The 20,343-nt window shown below is 38.8% G+C and overlaps 1 protein-coding gene across 6 annotated transcripts in view; it reads left to right on the top strand.

The window, feature by feature from the left end:
- DGLUCY (D-glutamate cyclase) overlaps positions 1–20,343 on the top strand; it is a 58,450-nt gene that overhangs the window by 15,447 nt on the left and 22,660 nt on the right. For 2 of the 6 annotated variants that reach the window (XM_061359924.1, XM_061359925.1), the window contains exons 2-6: positions 10,230–10,341; positions 13,818–13,971; positions 14,665–14,863; positions 16,533–16,683; positions 17,976–18,098. In XM_061359924.1, the coding sequence (XP_061215908.1) occupies positions 10,239–10,341; positions 13,818–13,971; positions 14,665–14,863; positions 16,533–16,683; positions 17,976–18,098 (730 nt within the window). In that variant the 5' untranslated portion in view covers positions 10,230–10,238. Of the gene's footprint in view, positions 1–2,612; positions 2,689–9,251; positions 9,352–10,229; positions 10,342–13,817; positions 13,972–14,664; positions 14,864–16,532; positions 16,684–17,975; positions 18,099–20,343 lie in introns of those variants that run through there. The other 4 variants (XM_061359926.1, XM_061359922.1, XM_061359923.1 and 1 more) reach the window with 4 other exon arrangements.

Below are 20,343 nucleotides of genomic sequence, written 5' to 3'. Positions count from 1 at the left end.
TAATAGAAACTAATATAAATTTCTATTTGCAGCACTCATCTAAAGGTGCAAAAACTTCAAAGGCAAATACACTGTATTTCAAATGTAAAGTCAAATCTTAATTTGCTGGATGAGCTGCTGTCTGAAAACACACAAAGCACTTCCTTTTTGGAATGATACACAAAGCACTTCTGTACTTTGAAATGATTCATAGCAGATGGGGAGAGAAAGAATCATTAATTGATTCTTCAAATAAAACATCACAAGTATAACAGAAAGACCTGGTTGGAAAATCAAAGTTTATGCTTTTCACAGAAGTTTCTTGGCAGAATTTCAAATCAGTTTGATGATTAAACAGCAGGACATTTTACACCATGTTTACATTAACAAATCTCTCTAACCATATTCATACTAGGGCAAGGCATAGTACACAAAGGGTTTGTTAGATTATAATTAGTTTGGATTAGTTTCCATTATGTATCGGTAAAGGCAGCCTGTGGACTGGCTTATGTTTCAAGTTACCCTGCTGTTCCTGTTAGAGCAGCAGTAGCTTTGGGTAAGTGACAGCGTCTAAAAAAATATGCCCAGCAGTGTTAGGTAGTGACCCCTGCACTTTTTTGTCCTATGGACCTGTGCATGCCACTGCCCATTGTCATTATCAAACTTTAAACTGAACTAGGACAAAAGTGATATAAACAACGTAAGACTGTTTTGTAAGAGTCTTTTGGCTCCTTACAAGTAAGTCTCTATGATTACACTTCGAAAAGTCATGACATTAAACCAAATTCTTATTAGTGTATCAGTACCACTGGAGAAACAGACCTGCAATCTGTAACATCAGAAACTGGTATTAGCTACTTTGCAGTCTTCAAACCGACTTGTTTCTTACTCTTATCATGAGTAATTTTTACAGGCTGTTTATTCTCAGATGATTTTTTTTAATACCACAGAAATATGTGGGTTTAGTTCAATTTCATGATTTTTGCTTGACATATAAAGGTAAAGCAGTCACCCTGAAATTTCTGAAGGGTGTTTTAATCCTTTTGTGTTGTTATATAATTTTTTGATTCACTTTTATCTGGTATGGTTTAGCACAGCATTATGGACACGCCCACTGCATCTCAAAGTATAATCTTTCTGACACTTAAATGACATTTTTCCATTTCTTGGGTAATGAATAATTTACAACGTGGGCCTGTAAAGAATCTATGTTCATTTTAAAATACCTATGAAATTTACAGGTTCACTTTTCCATTTTGAAAACTACGGTAACACAAAACATTTCACTTACTGCACTTCCTTCTTTTTCTCTAAAGAGATTAAGCTTTGCAGATTGTAAAAAAGCTTTATAAACTATAGCTCAATCGACAATATAATGTAAAGATACATAACTTTCAAGGCTAATTGGTGGTTCCACTGTAAAAATTTGAGGAAGTTATTAGAAAAACTATGCTTAATCCAAGCCTATATGTAATATTAAAAGGAGATATATCTCAGACAAACCAAGGAAGCAAACCCAACAAAGGCATGTCCAGCTTGGAGTTATGGAGGCCTGAGCTCAGGGAGGAAAAAGGCAGAGACAGAGGCATACTGGAGACAAAATAAGGAGGAAGAAAACAAGAAGTAGCTTGGGACATACAAAGAATAGAATGGTGCAAAGAGACTATTATGTCCAGCATCAAGTTGTCTAAAAGATAAGGCAACCTCTTTATAAAATCTTGTCTGCAACTGCATTTTTCTTGCTTCAGGTTTGATTGGATTTGGTAAAGGTGGCCGGTATTGGTCACTTTTCCCAAGCATTACTGTTGAATATTCAATTCTTACCTCAAACACAGTAGTTAACTTTGTTACCAGACAGGGCTTAAAGATAGAAACTCCTGAATCTCAAAGCGATGTGACAGGCAAGGGCACGCCTCTTCAGAGCAGCAGGATTTTTAACATGATAAAGTAACATTTCTCTCAACATGCCTCTTTCCTAGCATGAGTTGTGAGAAACAGCATATTTGTTACAATCCGTTACAAAGATGAGGCTTAGAACCAGTTCCATTGCAATCACCTCAGCAAAGATCAACACCTCATTGCACGCAGTCACCCATATTCAGCTAGTGTGCCAAGAACAGCGTGTAGAAATGGTTAATAACTTACAGCTTCACATGGCAACCAGTGATCACAATTTTGGAATAAAAAAACATTCACCCTACAAATCTGGCCTTCCTAAAAATTGCTTTTGTCTAGGTAATGCGGTATTTTGCAGATCAGCTGTGCCAAATTAATCAGGTATTGTGTATTGGCTTAGCTCTACTGGAGTAATGCTACACATACATACTAAGTGAAGATGTTACCTAACAATTTTACATTACTTATTAAATCCAGGACCAAGATCTGTTTAGAACTTTATCAAAGCTGGTACATATCTGTACTTCCTGACTGCCACTTTGATACAAAGAAAAGTTTTTTCCTGAATATATATATATATATCTATCTTTCTACTATTATGCCATTTCAATACAATATTGTTTCTCACAAACTGATTCATTGTTCTGAAGTTCTGATGTGACACATGCCATACCACCAACACCATCTGATCACCCAGCTCCTTACACTATTTTTACAGATTGTCCTTCTCTTTCCAGCTTTGAAGATTCATTACCCTTGTTAAGATCTGGAAGTGCACCTCAGGATGTGGTAGTGCCCACTAATCAATAGTGGGTAAGTGCCATCTTAATGTGTCAGATGGCAAGGCATTTTAATATTTATTAAGTTCAGTATGTAAAACTCAAGTTACATGTAAAATACATAGAATCATAGAATAGTTAGGGTTGGAAAGGACCTTAAGATCATCAAGTTCAAACCCCCCTGCCATGGGCAGGGACACCTTGCTCTAAACCGTATCACCCAAGGCCTCTTCCAACCTGACCTTGAACACTGCCAGGGATGGAGCATTCACAACCTCCCTGGGCAACCCATTCCAGTGCCTCACCACCCTAACAGGAAAGAATTTCCTCCTTATATCCAATCTAAACTTCCCTGTTTAAGTTTTAACCCATTACCCCTTGTCCTATCACTACAGTCCCTAATGAAGAGTCCATCCCCAGCATCCCTATAGGCTCTCTTCAGATACTGGAAGGCTGCTATGAGGTCTCCACGCAGCCTTCTCTTCTCCAGGCTGAACAGCCCCAACTTTCTCAGCCAATCTTCATATGGGAGGTGCTCCAGTCCCCTGATCATTCTCGTGGCCCTCCTCTGGACTTGTTCCAACAGATCCATGTCCTTTTTATGTTGAGGACACCAGAACTGCACACAATACTCCAAGTGAGGTCTCACAAGAGCAGAGTAGAGGGGCAGGATCACCTCCTTCGACCTGCTGGTCACACTCCTCTTGATGCAGCCCAGGATACGGTTGGCTTTCTGGGCTGTGAGTGCACGCTGCTGGCTCATGTTCATTTTCTCATTGACCAATGCCCCCAAGTACTTCTCCACAGGGCTGCTCTGAATCTCTTCTGTGCCCAGCCTGTAGCTGTGCCTGGGATTGCTCCATGTAAACCTCTAGAAAGAAAAGTGATTATTGTGCTTCTAATGTGAAACCAAATATTTAAGAAAAGAGTGATCTTGACACTTCAATGCTGTGAATCTTTGCAATATTGGTTGTTGGTATTGTAAGTCAGGGAATGATATGAGCAGCATGACTTAGGACAAGGGTTCTTTCAGATAGTAAATTACCTGATTTTCAAAACTGGTTACCCAGGACTATATCTAGTCTCCTTTAGAGTTTCATTCCATTAAAGACAACCCAAACTAGAAAGCCAAATCTTAAGGTCCCTTAGTAAGGGGCACTACAAAGGATGCCATCAGGCATGACAGCTCTCTCATAAGCTCTGCCAGCATCTTGTCCTTACATCACTTATCCTGCACCCTGTCTTTATCTGCATCATGATCCAACATACCCCCATGAGATAACTGATACCTACTGTTATCTGAAACTATCTTGGAACAGAATTAAAGGGATTGAAAAAGTTCTGCCAGGCAGTAGATCCTGATAACTTGATGAACAGCTGTACCAGACTGTTTAGTTAGAGTGCTGCTTGAGAGCCCCATAAAGTCAGTCTGAACATTTCACTGTGCATCCTGATAGGACAAAGTGAAAAAGATACTGTAAGACCTTAGTTATCTTGGTACTTCTCTCTCGTCATGAAATGATGGCTCCAACAATTTTCCAGGAGTTCCTAGAAATAACTGGGTAATCCAAACTGACACTCCCTAGCTTATGGATATAACATACTGCATAGAAACTAGCCATTCCTGAGGAAGTCAAATAGCAAGAGCTGTGTTTCACTGTTGTTGTGGTTCAAGTGCAGTCAGTAACCCACATAGCCTGCCCGCTCACTCCCCACCTTTCTGCACACTCCCCACCCCATCCCCACCCCCCGCCCACCACCGCCACTCCCGGTGGGACACAGAGGAGAACTGAAAGAATGTAACTCCCATGAGCTAAGAGCAGTCCAGTAACTAAGGTATAACACAAACCACTGCTGATGCCACCAATGGTAATAGTGATAAGGGAAGTAACAAGGGAAGTGAATATAGCCTCATATATTTTGGGAATAAAACACTTGCTTATTTTTACTGTTTAGTCTCATGCCACTTGTTTCATCCATAAGCTTATGTATGTTGAAATCTTAAAGAAAGGGTTATTCTTTTTTAACACAGGAGCTGGAGTAAAAAATCATCTCTTCCACTCCATCTGGGAACCTGCTCACCAGAGACTGAAGCCACAGCTTTCATGTGATGATCAGCCTTGACCTTTGTTCTCTTCAATTCATGCACTCGTTCCTCCAAAACTGAAGTAGGTTTTCCATCCCACTTCAGCATTTCTTCTCAGTGATCCTGCAGGTAAAACTGTAAGGTGGCCCGTGGCGTATACCTTCTGTATCTTCTCTCTCAAACAGTAGGATGCCTTTTGTTAATAGCTGAGGCGTGTGTTGGTACACCTGAGGGGCTGGATACAGATAGATCGTCTCCCAGTTGTTTGAGCTCCTGGGACAGTTTTTCCACAGCTGAGATGATTGAAGGGATGAGATTGTCTTCAGACTCTCAGAGTTTATGAATCATTTCATCTGCTGTTAGTGGTACTATGTCATTCCAGGTTACTGTTGCCAATGAATGGGCATATGATGACGGTGCATTCCGTGTAAGTTTTTGCCATATGGGTTGTGCACATTTGACTTCATCTGGGTCTATGGGTATATTCCCATTATTCAGCTTGATGTGATAGATCATCTCTACAATGGCAGATTCCCGCAGAGACTGGATGGCTTTGTTTGAAGTAGTCCACTTGGCCAAATGACTCATAACATCATCCTTGTATGGAAACCTTTAATTTACAGCTTCCAAGAGCCACCTCCAAAGGCTGAGGGACTGTTTCTGTCTTGCAATTGCTTTGTCATATCCCCCTTGTCTAGCAAGTGATCCCAGCTGCTTGGCTTCTGTACTTTCTAGTTCGTAACCATTGGCCCTATTGTCCCAGCATCGGAGCAACCAGGTGATGTTGTGCTCCCCTGGTTGATGGGTAAAATCTTTCTGCATATTCTGTAGCTTGGTTGAGGTCCCCATTTTCAAAAAGGGGAAAATGGATGACCCAGGGAATTACAGACCAGTCAGTCTCACCTCTGTGCCTGGCAAAGTCTTGGAGCAGATTCTCCTGGAAGGCATACTAGGGCACATGAAAAACAACAAGGTGCTTGGTGACAGCCAGCATAGCTTCACTGAGGGGAAATCCTGCCTGATCAATTTGATGGCCTTCTATGATGGGGCTATGGAACTGATGGACAGGGATAGAGCAGTTGACATCATCTACCTCGATTTGTGCAAAGCATTTGACACAGTCCCACACGACATCCTTGTCTCTAAATTGGAGAGACATCAATTTGATGGGTGGACCACTCGGTGGATAAAGAACTGGCTGGATGGCCGCACACAAAGAGTTGTGGTCAATGGTTCGATGTCCAGCTGGAGACCTGTAATGAGTGGTGTCCCTCAAGGATCGGTGTTGGGACCGGTCTAGTTCAACATCTTTGTCGCTGACATGGACAGTGGGATTGAGTGCGCCCTCGGCAAGTTTGCCGATGACACCAAGCTGTGTTGTTCGGTTGATACGCTGGAGGGAAGGAATGCCATCCAGAGGCACCTCGACATGCTTGTAAGGTGGGCTGATGCCAGCCTTAGGAAGTTTAACCATGCCAAGTGCAAGGTCCTACACCTGGGTTGGAGCAATCACAGGCACAGGCAGAGAAGAGATTCAGAGCAGCCCTGTGGAGAAGGACTTGGGGGTGTTGGTCGATGAGAAAATGAACATGAGCCGGCAGTGTGCACTTGCAGCCCAGAAAGCCAACCGTATCCTGGGCTGCATCAAAAGGAGTGTGACCAGCAGGTTGAAGGAGGTGATCCTGCCCCTTTATTCTGCTCTTGTGAGACCTCACCTGGAGTATTGTGTGCAGTTCTGGTGTCCTCAACATAAAAAGGACATGGATCTGTTGGAACAAGTCCAGAGGAGGGCCACGAGAATGATCAGGGGACTGGAGCACCTCCCATATGAAGATTGGCTGAGGAAGCTGGGGCTGTTCAGCCTGGAGAAGAGAAGGCTGCGTGGAGACCTCATAGCAGCCTTCCAGTATCTGAAGGGGGCATATAGGGATGCTGGGGATGGACTCTTCATTAGGGACTGTAGTGATAGGACAAGGGGTAATGGGTTCAAACTTAAACAGGGGAAGTTTAGATTGTCGCTGGGGGTGGTGTAGCTGCTGTGCTTGCAGCTGAAGTAGCTGCACTGTCTGTTGCTTTGCCCTCAGATCCAGGGGCATTTTTTTCCTTTTAAAGGTGCTGGGTAGTCTTGAACAAGCCCCTGTAAGTATAGGCCAAGCCCCAGCATGTTGCTATAATTTGTCCTTCTGTGGTATGACCAGGATAACAACACACCTCATTTAAGTGTTTTACTAATTTTTCTGGATTTTGCACTTGTTCAGTGGTGAAATTCCAAAGCATTGGAGGGGCCCACTGGCTTAGGTACTTGCCCATACTATCCTATACACCCTGCCACTCATGTGGCTGTCCGGACTTGGGGAAAATCTCTTGGTCCTCCTATATCATCGTCTAACCCCAGACAAGGCCCAAACCGGACTCTGCTTAACTCTTGAGATCAGATGAAATAGTCATGGGTAAAACACACTCTATGCGTACCAACATGGTGATCCCCATCACAATCAGCAGGCAGGTCTCAAGGGTATTTAAATGCCATTCAAAACCTTCAAAACTCTCAGATGAGGCTGTAAAACGTCGGGGGGGGGGGGGGGCCAGGGCTGAGAGGGTAAGAGAATGTCTCCTTCACAGGTTGACCACTCAAAGGAGGAGAAAAAAGATGTGTAATTGCTAAGCACTTGTATTATATACCTCCCAAAGTATAAAGGTGGTGACCTCACTGGGAACATAAGCCAGATCAGTTTCATGTTCAATGATTCTATTGTAGCACAAGTCGTTAGCATAAAGTACAATGAGACAAGAACCTTAGCCCAAGCCCCCAGCCTGATAAATACTAAATCATCAAATACCGGCTCTAAGTAAGGTACAACATGCTGAAACTGAGATCAGGAACAACAACTTTGAGAGCCAATAAATCAGCATTGTGACAAGTGACTGTTAATCCAAAACAATGAGCGCTTATCACAAATACAATTAGACACACTCCTGTCAGATCTGTCGTTATCTCAACCCCTCGTGCCCCATGTTGGGCACCAAAAAGAACTGTCATGTTTTAAGTGCAATCAGTAACCGCACTGTGTTTTAAGTGCACACAGTCTGCTCGCTCACTCCCCCCCTTTCTCCCCTGCCCCCGCTTCCCTCCTGGAGGGATTGGAAGGAGAATCAAAAGAATGTAACTCCAATGGGCTGAGATAAGAACAGTCCAGTAACTGAGGTATAACACAAACCACTGCTGCTACCACCAATAATAATAATGATACAGGAAATAAGGAAGAGAATACAATACCACCCATCAATACCCAGCCCAACCGACCAGTGAACTAGCCCTTCCGGGCAACTCTCAGTTACATCCTGGGCATGACGTGCTGTGGTATGGAATACCTCTTTGGCTAGTTTAGGTCAGGTGTCCTGTTTCTGCTTCCTCCCAGCTTCCCCTCCTCCCTAGAAAGACATGAGACTTAGAAAGTCCTTGATCAGACTAAACATTTGAGCAGTAACTAAAAACATCGGTGTTATCAGCACTGTTCCCAGGCTGAAAGTCAAAACCACAGCGCTGCACCAGCTACAAAGGAGGAGAAAAATGACTGCTGCTGCTGAACCCAGAACAACTATAAACATCTATCAGTTTTTATCATCTATCTAAATTTAGCACCTAATAAGGAAAAACAGCAGCAGGATCCATCACTGATACTATATAGCAAATAGAGAGGTCTAAAGCTAGAATGTTAATTTTACTGATTTTCCCTGTAGTTTAGTAAAATCTCCACTGGAACTTCAGTGATATCAAACGGTCATAAGGTGAGTTTTATTTCTCATCTGAAAGAAAGAAATCAGTCGGCTTTCATGCAGAGTTAATGTTTAAATTATTCACTTCTTCACCAGTCACCAACAATGTATGTTGCTTTGCAGCTAGGGCCTAGGCTCACAAATAGGAACTACAAGCCCAAGTGTTTCTGTAAGGTACTTACAGCCAACATTTTGGTATTGCTGACACAATCCTGTAGCTTGGTATCTCTAAAGTGTGTGTTTGAAATTGTGTATGATTTTATAATGCAGATTTTTTTTTTTTGTGCCACAGAGTGATAATGTAAAAGCAGAAAAGATGAAAAGAGTTAGAGAGTAGTAAATGTTCAGAAAAAAAATTCAGACTGATTTCTTTTGGTTGACAATGTTGTACAAAGATTTCAGAATTAGGAATAAATATAAAACCTACTCTATATTTCAGTGCACCAAACTTAACCTCTTAGAATTCTGCAGGCTTTGGGAAAAATTTTGGATTTTTTTTTATATTTTATGATGACAGTATAATTTCAGTCAAAACATATCACTGCTCTTACTTGAAATTAAGGAATGAATTGCTCAGAGGTATAAATTTTCACAATGAAGTGTTTGTTTCAGTTATATTCTGCTCTACTGTCAGAGTGAAACTGTACTATCACAGAGTGCAAGATCTGTGCACCTTGAACAGAAAAGTTAACTTTTGCTAGAAGGTTGTAACTTCTCATTGTACATTAATTTAGTGGCACCTTTTAAAAAAAGCAGCACAGCTTCTATTATATGTATTACTTCTTGTGAACAACATCAAGAATGGCTTCTTCTGAATTAAAGAAAAACTTGGAGGTTGGTAATTTGATTATTTGGAGGATAAATTCAGTTTCTTTACTTAAAAAGTAACCAAGGTTAAAATCATAAGCAGCCAAGTTATTTTACCTGGAGCTATCTTTTGCTTTTTCCTTATAGTGATGTAATAAGCCCTTTTTAGTTATTAGGTAGTTGAGGTTGAGGGAAAAACTTTGTATGAACTTTGACCAGATTGAAGAAAAAGATCTCTTTAATCTCCAAAAGATGTAAAAAGATTCAGATATTGATTGTAATTAGGGTACTTATCTCTGTTCCTACTCCAGATTGTATGACAAGTGACTTGAATGTCTATATGTCTGCTTTCCCAGTGGAAGAATAGCCAAGGGAGTATTCATTTCTACATAATTAGTATTTGACAAGTATAATACATGTGAAACAGTTTCTGAGTATAGTTCTCTCTTTAATGCAAGGTTGCATTGTTAATTGTCTAAAAGCATTTTGAACAGATTATAGCTTGGTAGGTTAATCCATTTGTGCTTTTGCAATTTTAAGTTTACAGTGAACTTTGGAAAAGTGAATACTCTAGGAAATGAATATTTATCAGGAAGGAAATAAATCTGTTTCTTACATTACAGGCCAGCAAAATTTTGCATTTTGTCCCAAATGCTACACTACTCTGGCTAATTTATTGAAAAAATCAGTTTGTATTTAGTAATAAAATGTCAGCAAAATAGCCTTTTGACTATGATCTGCCTTTTGGACTATAACTTAGAATTTCCTAGTGATAAGACTTTTGGTGGAGCCAAGGAGGAAACTTAAGCTAAATTCTCTAGCAAATCAGAATTTAAAATGTAAATGAATAATTAAATAAATAAATACGCTTTGTGTTTAAATTTATGATTATCTTTCCTGTTAAGGCTGAAGATATGTTTTTGACAGAAGGCTTGAAATCTCTTCTTCCCCATGCACTCAGACGAATAATTCGATGCAACAGACTCAATATTAGGAATACTTCTGGAATAGCAGAGGGTAGGTAAACCTAACAGCTCTAAGTGCAAAAGTGACTCAATTTTAGATTGAAAGTTTTGTGGTTTTATTTTTGTTTGTAAGGGAATGTAGGAATATCAAAAGCACTGAAGTAAAACAGAAGAAAATGTCAAGTTGACTTACAATCTTAAGTCACTTGGGTGTTTCTGAAATCACATTGTAAGCACCTGACACTGTGTTCTTATATCATAAAGCTATGTCAGAGAAAATATATCCTCTTACCTGTGTAAAGTACATGGACTTTGTTTTCAATGTTTGCAGTGCATCATCGCTCGCTCAGCTCCCAGTTAGGTCATTGAGAAATTATGACTGCAGAAGATATCTGAGAAATCATTAACCAACTCTGGCTTTTCTTGCTTATGTTATTAGCACATTTTTAGGAAGAAATACTATGTTCTTCATAGAGACCTTGCTTTACTTAGTGCATCAGATAGACTTTGGGGAAGAATTAGAGACCTATAGCTACAGAACTTTTGTTCTGCTTCAGTTGTTGAAGTTTGAAATTCCTAACTCAGCAAGACTGGGAATTAAAAGGGGGAGGGAAAAACAGTTTTATACTCAGACAACTGAATGCATTCTGGAAAATTGGTGTCTCTTTTGCCTCTCATAGCTCAGCTTGTACAGAAGCACAGAAGTTTCTGTCATGTTCTGATTAACTTTACAATATAACTTAACTGAAAACACTGCAGCAAGTAGCTGATCAACAAAGCTGTGTGCAGTAGCATTAGTATAACATAAAAAACATTAAGGATTATTTTATAGAATCATTTCATGAGTCTTGAAATTATGGATTTCTTTTCCATCACTACACAAGTTGAAGAATACTATTGGAAAACATGCTACAAAGTTTATAATTATATATATATAATGTTATGTATATTAATATCTGCATTTTGCCCCAACTGTATTTTAAAGTGCACTTATTGCTGTGATAGTTTTAATATTTGAAAAAAAGTATTGTTTACACACAGAACAAATTCAGACTTCTAGCCATGAGCACACAGTTCCATTATGCAAAGACTAAAACAAAACCTAGGGTAATCGGAATTTCTTAGAATCCTTAAAATTGTCTTATGTTGCTGGCTGATATACAACTAAAATGATTATTTCTTACTGCTCTTATTCACCAAAGAAATTAAAAGCTCTTTCTAAATTTCTCTAAACTGCAACATGAATGTATTGAATTAATGCTTGGATTGATCAGCATGTCCAGTTCTGCATATTGCTTGTGAATATATTCATAATGACAGATACATAATGCAAGTGTATATCAAATGAGAAGGGAAAAATACCTTTTAATTTAGAAAAAATAAGGGTAGTTATCAGAAAGAGCAATGAAGTTCTCAAAGAGTCATAACGAAGTTTCCCAAGTTTATAGAATACCTGAAAGTTACCTGCAGATTCAGTCTATCAGCTGTGACTAGCATTTTAAATTGTGTTGTTTGAATTGAATGCACTGACTAAACCCAAAATTTTAAGAACTAATATCACCAGCAAAGTAGAAAGTGCATATGAATTTCACATGGATGGCAGGGAATGAAGTTGAGGGGTAACTGAATGTAGTATTTTATTCAGTGGTAAATTTAGTACGTTGGTTTTTTTTTAATGTGTTTCTGTATTTAGGAAGAAACTGTTTCTGTATTTAGTAACTTTTTATAGTAATAAAATGAATTTTTGTGCTGACTGCTCCCAAGAGAGCAGTTTGTGGGCACATTCAATATGCAAATACATGCTTACCTCAGCCTTTGCTTTGCATTTTTCCATCAGGAATATAAATTTATCTTTAGATTTTTCTGTTAGCTTTGGTCAAGAGTAAGATTTGGCTGGTTTTCTGAAGCCTTTTAAGGCAGGTCATTGATTTCAGCTAAATGACTGCCTCTTGGATGGAAGACTACTGCATTATTTAAGGAAAATTAGAACTTCTATGCAGCCTTTTACTGTCCTGTCTGATATCAGAGACGGTAATAACTTGTCAAGACAGAATCAATACAGGAGTTAGAGATTGTTAATTGGTGGTTTTGTATGCCACACAGTAGTTGTACTCCAAATTTCCTCTCTGTATTTGAACAGCTAATACTTACATGGCATTTGTGTTTACTACTGTTCAGAAAATAAGTTTTTGCTAGGTAAATGTGAGCTTTCTTCAGTGATACTCACTGCGAAGTCTTAATGTCTTTAGAAGATATCACATAGTACTAGTCAGCAACCTTGTAAACCAAAGCTGATTCTAAGTGAAGAAAGTGTAGCAGTTCAGTTCAATTTAGGTTTTTTAATTAGAAATAATGGAAATGATTGAGATTCAGGGGGACAAGCAAGAGTTTATTCCTGAGCTGTAATTATGTCTGTTAAATTGCAGCCCATGATTCCATAGCCAGCAAACTTTAAAGAATGGGCTACATAACATCATAGGCATCATAGCAGCCTTCCAGTATCTCAAGGGGGCCTACAAGGATGTCAGATAGGAAGGTCTATTCATCAGGGACTGTAGTGATCAGACAAGAGGTAATAGGTTCAAACTTAAACAGGGGAGATTTAAGTTGGATAGAAGGAAGAAGTTCTTTACTGTGAGAGTGGTGAGGCACAGGAATAGGCTGCCCAAGGAAATGGTGAATGTTCCATCCCTGGCAGTGTTCAAGGCCAGGTTAGACAGGGCCTTGAGCAACCTGGTCTAATGCGGTGTGCCCCTGCCCGTGGCAGGGGGATTAGAACTGGATGATCTTAAGGTCCTTTCAAACACTAACTGTTCTATGACTTTGCAAAGATACCAGGAGTTTACTGTTGGATTGGCCATTATTGAAAAAAAAAAAAAAAGCTAAAGTGTGGTATGCAACAGCCTTTCTTTGGCTCTGTGATAACATTTGCAAAGTAAAGCATTTCCCTATAGAATACTAATTTTGCAGGTTAGGTAATAAATTGTGTTTATATATAAATTAATGAAAACATTTATTAAAGTAATTATGCTGTCTTCATAGAATCATAGAATAGTTAGGGTTGGAAAGGACCTTAAGATCATCAAGTTCCAATCCCCCTGCCAGGGGCAGGGACACCTCGCTCTAAACCATATCACCCAAGGCCTTGTCCAACCTGTCCTTGAACACCGCCAGGGATGGAGCATTCACAACCTCCCTGGGCAACCCATTCCAGTGCCTCACCAGCCTTACAGGAAAGAATTTCCTCCTTATATCCAATCTAAACTTCCCCTGTTTAATTTTTAACCCATTACCCCTTGTTCTATCACTACAGTCCCTAGTGAATATTCTAGTATGACTTCACATACAGAGTGAATAGCTATGATTTTAAAAACATTCCATAAAGTTAATGTAATTACAGAATTTTGAATAAAAAAAATCTTTCAGGTATTTTTTATAGGCCATCTAAGGAAATCTATACAAAAAAGTTACTGTTTCACAGACAAAGCTGAATTAATAATCAGTCATTCCTGCCTTCCACAATTTCAGGCTACAAACAGGCCAATGTTCTGATTTTGCACAAGTCCCTGGCTGATGACTTTGAGAAGTTTTGCCATGCAAATGAGGGACCCCTACCACTACTGTACAGAAGTAAACCAGGTGATTGGAAATGCCCTTCCCTGAGTAGTGATTCTGACATCAGGTAACTACAGACCAACTCTGCTTGTCAAACTTGCACAGTGAATGCTAGTGGTGGTGAGGAGGGTTTCAGGGAACAGCCAGCTTACAGCATTGTACATTTTGAACAAGTTTATTGGCATTATATATTTGAATGAAAATTATGCATGAGTATAATAGATCATTTTGTTCTTGAGAAACAGGTTATGATAACTGAAAGTATTACAGGTATTTCTCTAATGCAAAAGTGAAACTTTGTCTAATTTTTAAACGTTTTTCAATCTGAGCCAGCAGAATTAAATACTAGGGGCTTACCTTTGTTTTATTTAGTAGTAATGCAGGCATGGTGACTGCAATGCTATTTGTAGAGTCTCTGAAATTTGAAAGACGTACTCTTAAGTGTAGTAGTAAACACTAAAAGCAAGATTTAAAACAGCTCCTTAATTTTTGGAGCCCTGAAAAAAGATACACATAAGGGACATTTACCTATGAAACCTAAAAATTATCAGACTAACATGTTCCATTTACTGGCTTGTTTTTGTGCAGAATAAGGTGTTTGTGTTTATTTCATGTGTCTGTTTCATTGTTACTTGGGAAGAAAATAAATGGATCAAGTAGGCTGTATCTTGTGGTTTGATACTGGGTTAATATCAATTAAGACAATTCACCTTGTTTTCAAAAAATATGATAAAGCTATGATAACTTCTTTTTTCACTAGAACTGACTGCCTACAGTACAGAATATATGAGCATGGAGTTTGTACCGGATCACTGAAAAGCCTGAGGGAGTATTCTGAACACCTTAAGAACATGGTGACCTTTTATTTAGGCTGCAGCTTCTCTTTTGAAAAAGCAGTCCAAAATGCTGGCATTCCTGTAAGAAATGTTGAGCAAAAATGTAATGTAAGCATGTATACGGTAAGTATATATAGACATACATAGTCTTTCTTGTTACTTTGCCTGGTTTTGTCCGTATTCACATTACGTGCATATATCTCTTGCTCAAAATCAGAACATTTTTCCTACCTGCATGGTAATATTAGTTATGTGCTAGTTCTGAGTGCTTTAAAATACAGAGTAAAATATGCCTAGCTTCAGTTCAGTGTTTTTCTCAGTTTCCTGCAAGGCAGTCTGATTTCTTACTCATTTATGGTGACAAAACTTTTCCTGTGTGCTGTGGATTCTGGTTGGATTTCATTTGGATTCTGTTCTGGTTTGCCTTCTCCGTTTCAATTGATAGCCCATGCACTATTCTGACCATGCCATCATGCATGGCTTCCTCTCCATACCAGCTTCAGTTTGCAATAGGAATATTCCTTTTATGACCCATGGCAGTAGCAGTTTCTTCTGCATGTATGACAGCCACATTTCAGATTTTTCCTGGACAGTAAAGCCTTTAAACTGCGTGTTTGCTATATACTGAGACCTCCGGGACAGAAGATGTTCCCAGAGACTTGAGGTACCTTCCATAGGTCTGAAAATCATAACTGTGCTCAGAAAGTTGATAGTGCAGATTTTAATGTTGTCAGATATTCTAGAATAATTCTGGCTCCAGTAAGTAGGCTCTTTAATATTAAAAAGCTTAAGTACACACCTGCATGTCTTTTTCATTTAGTCCAGATGCTTTTCTATTGGACAGTAGTTCTTGTTGTTTTCAGTATTAGTATTACAATCTTTTTGCTTCCTAGCGAACATGAAGGCACAAATGTGTTTCATACATGAGTTCTACCAAGCGTAAAGAAAAGTTACAACTATGTATCTGCTTATAACATTTTAGAATTAGGAAAATTTTATAGTTTGTAGCACAACAATACTCTGAAGAATTGTACAGTATGTTTCTTCAGTGAAAGGTAGGGTTTTTATAATAAATATTGTTAATAAACATTTTCTATACAACTCTAGCTGTCCACATATCTTGTTTATGTTCAAATGCAGCTTAGATATCTGACATTTTGATCTGAAAAGCAGGACTGCTTTATTTCTGAATAGGAAGTGTTCTTCAGCATCTCAGTCAGTGACGATGATGATTCCACAGAACCTCTCTAGAGGCACAAAATATTTTATCTGTGGAACTGGCATGATGCTTCAGATGTGGGTACTGCCAGCAGCAGAAGTTCCTAACCCTTGCATGTTACAGAGCACTGTAGCACCCTGAATTCAAATATAGAGGGTAGATTCAGACCAAGTAGATTTGTTGCTGTGTGATACTTCTTACTAGCTTTTCTCCTTTCTGTATAGAGAGCACACCATTTTTTCTGACTATTCAGAATATACTGAGCTCACCACACTATATGCTGCATGTACCAAACCAAGCAAGGTTTCAGCAATAATGCTGAAAAGTTTTGTGATCTGTATGAAGAAGCTCATATAGAGGATGGAATGCTTCACTTCTGCGCTGCTGGATCTTAAAAATTAAAGAAGGATACTAAGAAATTACTTTGTCTTAAGGGATTTAAAATGAAAGTTAGTATGTGGCCTTTTTAAACTCAAGCACAAAGAAGTTTCAGACTTATTTCTTCTAATACTTTAATAATAATAATAATAATAATAATACTTTAACGTTCCTTGGATTCTTTTAATCTGCCAGACAGCTGTGCCTTGCTACAGTGTTTCTACTTTTTGCTGCAACTTAGTAGTCACAATGAGACCTATTCCTGAGAGCAAGTTGGAAGCAGCTGTACTAGCAACATCTGAATTAAAAGAAGCGCATGGAGCACCAGTTCACATAGGTGACCCTGGTCAGTGCTTTTTATTCTTCACTCTACGTGCCCTTTACTGTGTATAAAAATGGAGGGGGGAACCATGGGAAGTGGTAGGACTGAAACACCTCCATCAGTGAATTTATTATGTTTTAATCTTTTGTAATGGTCAAAACCCCAATGGGGAGAGGTGGGGAGAGAGAACAAAAAAAAAAAAAAACAAAAAAGAAAAAAGAAAAAAGAATAAAAAAAAAAAAGTAAGTGTTGAACGAGCTGATTTCTTGGCTAAAAGATAGCTGTCTGATGTAGATAAACTAAGTTATATGGCAGGGGTGGTTTTGGTGAAGAAGTGTAATCGCATTTTCTAAAATGTATGCAGTTTCATTTATATGTGAATACTTTCTTGCTGTCAAAGATTGCAGTGACAGGATAGCAGTGACTGACAGCATGGGGAGAAGTATGTGTGGATACATTTTGTGTCTTAGTGGATGACTGGGAAAGTAAATACTGCATTATTTTTTTAACGACCGTAATAGGGTACATTGAACACAACACTCCAGACAGAATAAATAACAAGATGATAAGAATGGATTTTTTTAAAAAGCACCAACAAGTGTAGACATATTCTTTGCAAGGGAAAACAGGAAAACAACCAAACCAAACCAAAACAAACATGATAAATCAGGAGGCTGTTTGGAAAAGAACAAAACCAAACATGTGTGAGATGAAGACAGTTCTAGAGAAGACAGTGGTATATTAAAGCATATGAAGAATTTAAAACCACAGGAAGATAGCAAGTGCTTAGAGTGATCCAGGATATTACAAGTGAGTGTTTGAATAAAGCAAAAGACAATTTAGTGAAAGCTGGGTAAGAGTGAGATGTAGTTATCTAACCCAGAGAAGTGAAGAGCAGTTGCTTATTTCTCTAGCTAAAGAATGTAGGAAGCTAAAGCAGTTGAAAATGTATTCTAAGATGAACTAGTTTTGCATTGCAGTCATTTATTCTTGTTTGCCAGTATTATGAATATAGTTCTTCTGTTGATAGAGAAGATTTATGATCTCTTGGAGACTCAGTATACATGTCTAGCTTGTATTTTATATCAAAAACAAAGTGAATACATTTTTACTGTTGTCATCAAGTACAAAAAGGGAAAACAAGTCAGCTCAGATTCTGGGGACACTCAAAGGCCAACTATGCCACTTCAGTGGGACTTGCCACTGTTGTAGTCATAGCTCAGTGTAATTGAACAGTGTCTGGGGTCCACCCCACCAGCTTTGTAGTATTACTGCTTACTGAAATCTCTCACAATTTCATTTTTTATCAATTTCAGGTCTGTTGGGAATAAAAGATCTTTCCAAACCAGACTATGGAGATCCAGTTCACCCTCACCCTGGTGATATTCCAGTGTTTTGGGCCTGTGGAGTAACAGGAGTAGAAGCAATCATCAACTGCAGTATGTGACATGTTTGAGGACTCTTTTTAAATTACTCTTTAATTTCTTTTTCTTTTCTGAATGAGTTGGCTGATTAGCAGGCTTGGTTTTAGAGTGAGCTACTCCTCTCCTACTTCCCCACCCAATAAAAAACATCTTTGGCAGAACTATTTTCCATTACAAAATACAGGTCTACCGTAAAGGAAGTTCTTACTGAAATTTTTGTTTCAGTATTTTAAAGCAGAAATCTAAAGCGCTGGCAGCACCAAAACATATTTTAAACATTATTGAAAACTAGAAGTCCGAAGGCATTAATTTTTAAGCTTCTTCCTTTTAAAATATTTTTATTGCATTGCAGTAAAATAATAATAAGGGGAAAAGAAAAAAAGATGCAGCCAGGAATCTTTCCAAAATATTGTCAAGGGCTAGCAAATCAATTGACTTGGAAATGAGTTCATAATTATCTCATGAAGAATTTTGAGCTTTTCAGTTTTGTAAATGTGACACACTTTACATAACTGAAGCTTTGTCCTCTACACAGAGCTGTCCTGCACTTTGTCCTGCATTTATAACAGGAAGAAACACAAAGGGCGAAAAAAGAAACTGAACTATAGTGACAGTATTTTATACTGCTTTAAATCACTAATGTGGAATGAAATCTCATATTTCAGTTCTTACTGAAAAAGAAGCTTAATAATCATAGGCAGTATAATTGGAAGAGCCTTGGGAGGTCATCTGCTTTGTCTTCTCTCCTTGCAGGATCTGCTACACCCTTCTGATTCCTTACAGATGTTTATCTGAACTGCTCTCAACACCTGCTGTAAATACGTTCAGCACTAGGTGCAAAGATTTCTTTTACTTTCTTACATAATATCTCTTTTCTCCAATCCTAAATCCAAGCTGAAATTCATGCTCTTTTCCAGCAGTTCTATTAGTCTTCCTCATACATCTTTTTTTGCAGGGGAAGAGGAGAAAAAAATAGCCAGCTTCTCTACAATCTGTTGTCCGAGACAGGTGCCTATCTTACCTTTGCCTGGAACTTTTGCTTATTTTTCCATTTTCTATATTAAAAACAGTTGTGATTAACACACTCCAAGAACTTTTGGGACAGTTGGTATCTAGCTGTGCTCCTTTCTGAGCTAGGTAGTTAAAATTCTGCCCTATCAGCGGTACCCGTACTTCAGATAATTCTGCTAGCTTCTCACAAAAAATATTGTCTACCAACATGGTTTAATGAATTATATTAAGCCTCAATAACCATATCATCCCATCCCCCCTCTTCCCTCCCTGACCACTGCTTTTAAATTACTAGCCATAGACTCCCAACATATCTAGCACAAACCAAGTACATATCTACTTATTAAAGAAATATTTCCTCCCTTTTCACTATCCTAACAGTAAGGTTTTGCTTGTTTAAGTATACCAGTTGTGATTTATCCAACAACATACCAATTTTGCCAAATCAAGTACAATTTAGATCAAGACTTCTGGAATTAGTAAACAAATTAGGCAGGAAATATTTTCAGCCTAGGGACCTTCTATGTTGTCAGCTCTAAATAAACCTTTTTTTCACCAGGGTTTTAGATGCTACTGTAATTCCATTTCCTAAGGCTTGTTTGTCACCTTTTATCATTATTCCATGCCAGTTTATACGTCTCCTAGCTATGTGGGCAAGACACTGTGCAGAGATGTTCGTCCACATTTTCTTAACCTGGTAAAAGAACTACTCCTAGCCAGCAGGCAGTAGCTGACGTATCACTTTACAAGGATATTTAGTGGTACAAGAGAGACACTATAGCCTTCAGCAGCACTCAAGAACCTGGAAAATTAATTTATTCTTATAGAAACAGTATGATCAACACACTGTGCCAACTTAAACATTAACTTGGTTTTCTATCATAGAATCATAGAATAGTTAGGGTTGGAAAGGACCTTAAGATCATCAAGTTCGAACCCCCTGCCAGAGGCAAGGACACCTAGCTTTAAACCATATCACCCAAGGCCTCATCCAACCTGGCCTTGAACACTGCCAGGGATGGAGCATTCAGAAATTCCCTGAGCAACCAATTCCAGTGCCTCATCACCCTTACAGTAAAGAACTTCCCCCTTATATCCAATCTAAACTTCCCCTGTTTAAGTTTTAACCCATTACCCCTTGTCCTATCACTACAGTCCCTGATGAAGAGTCCCTCCCCAGAATCCCTATATGCCCCCTTCAGATACTGGAAGGCTGCTATGAGGTCTCCACGCAGCCTTCTCTTCTCCA

Source organism: Neopsephotus bourkii, unplaced genomic scaffold (assembly GCF_033783945.1).
Source record: "Neopsephotus bourkii isolate Nb327-2 ecotype Australia unplaced genomic scaffold, CSIRO-AGI_Nbou_v1 NB_998, whole genome shotgun sequence".
Lineage (NCBI taxonomy): Eukaryota > Metazoa > Chordata > Aves > Psittaciformes > Psittacidae > Neopsephotus > Neopsephotus bourkii.
Note: the sequence above shows the minus strand (reverse complement) of the source record. Positions and strands in the feature narration are given on the sequence as shown.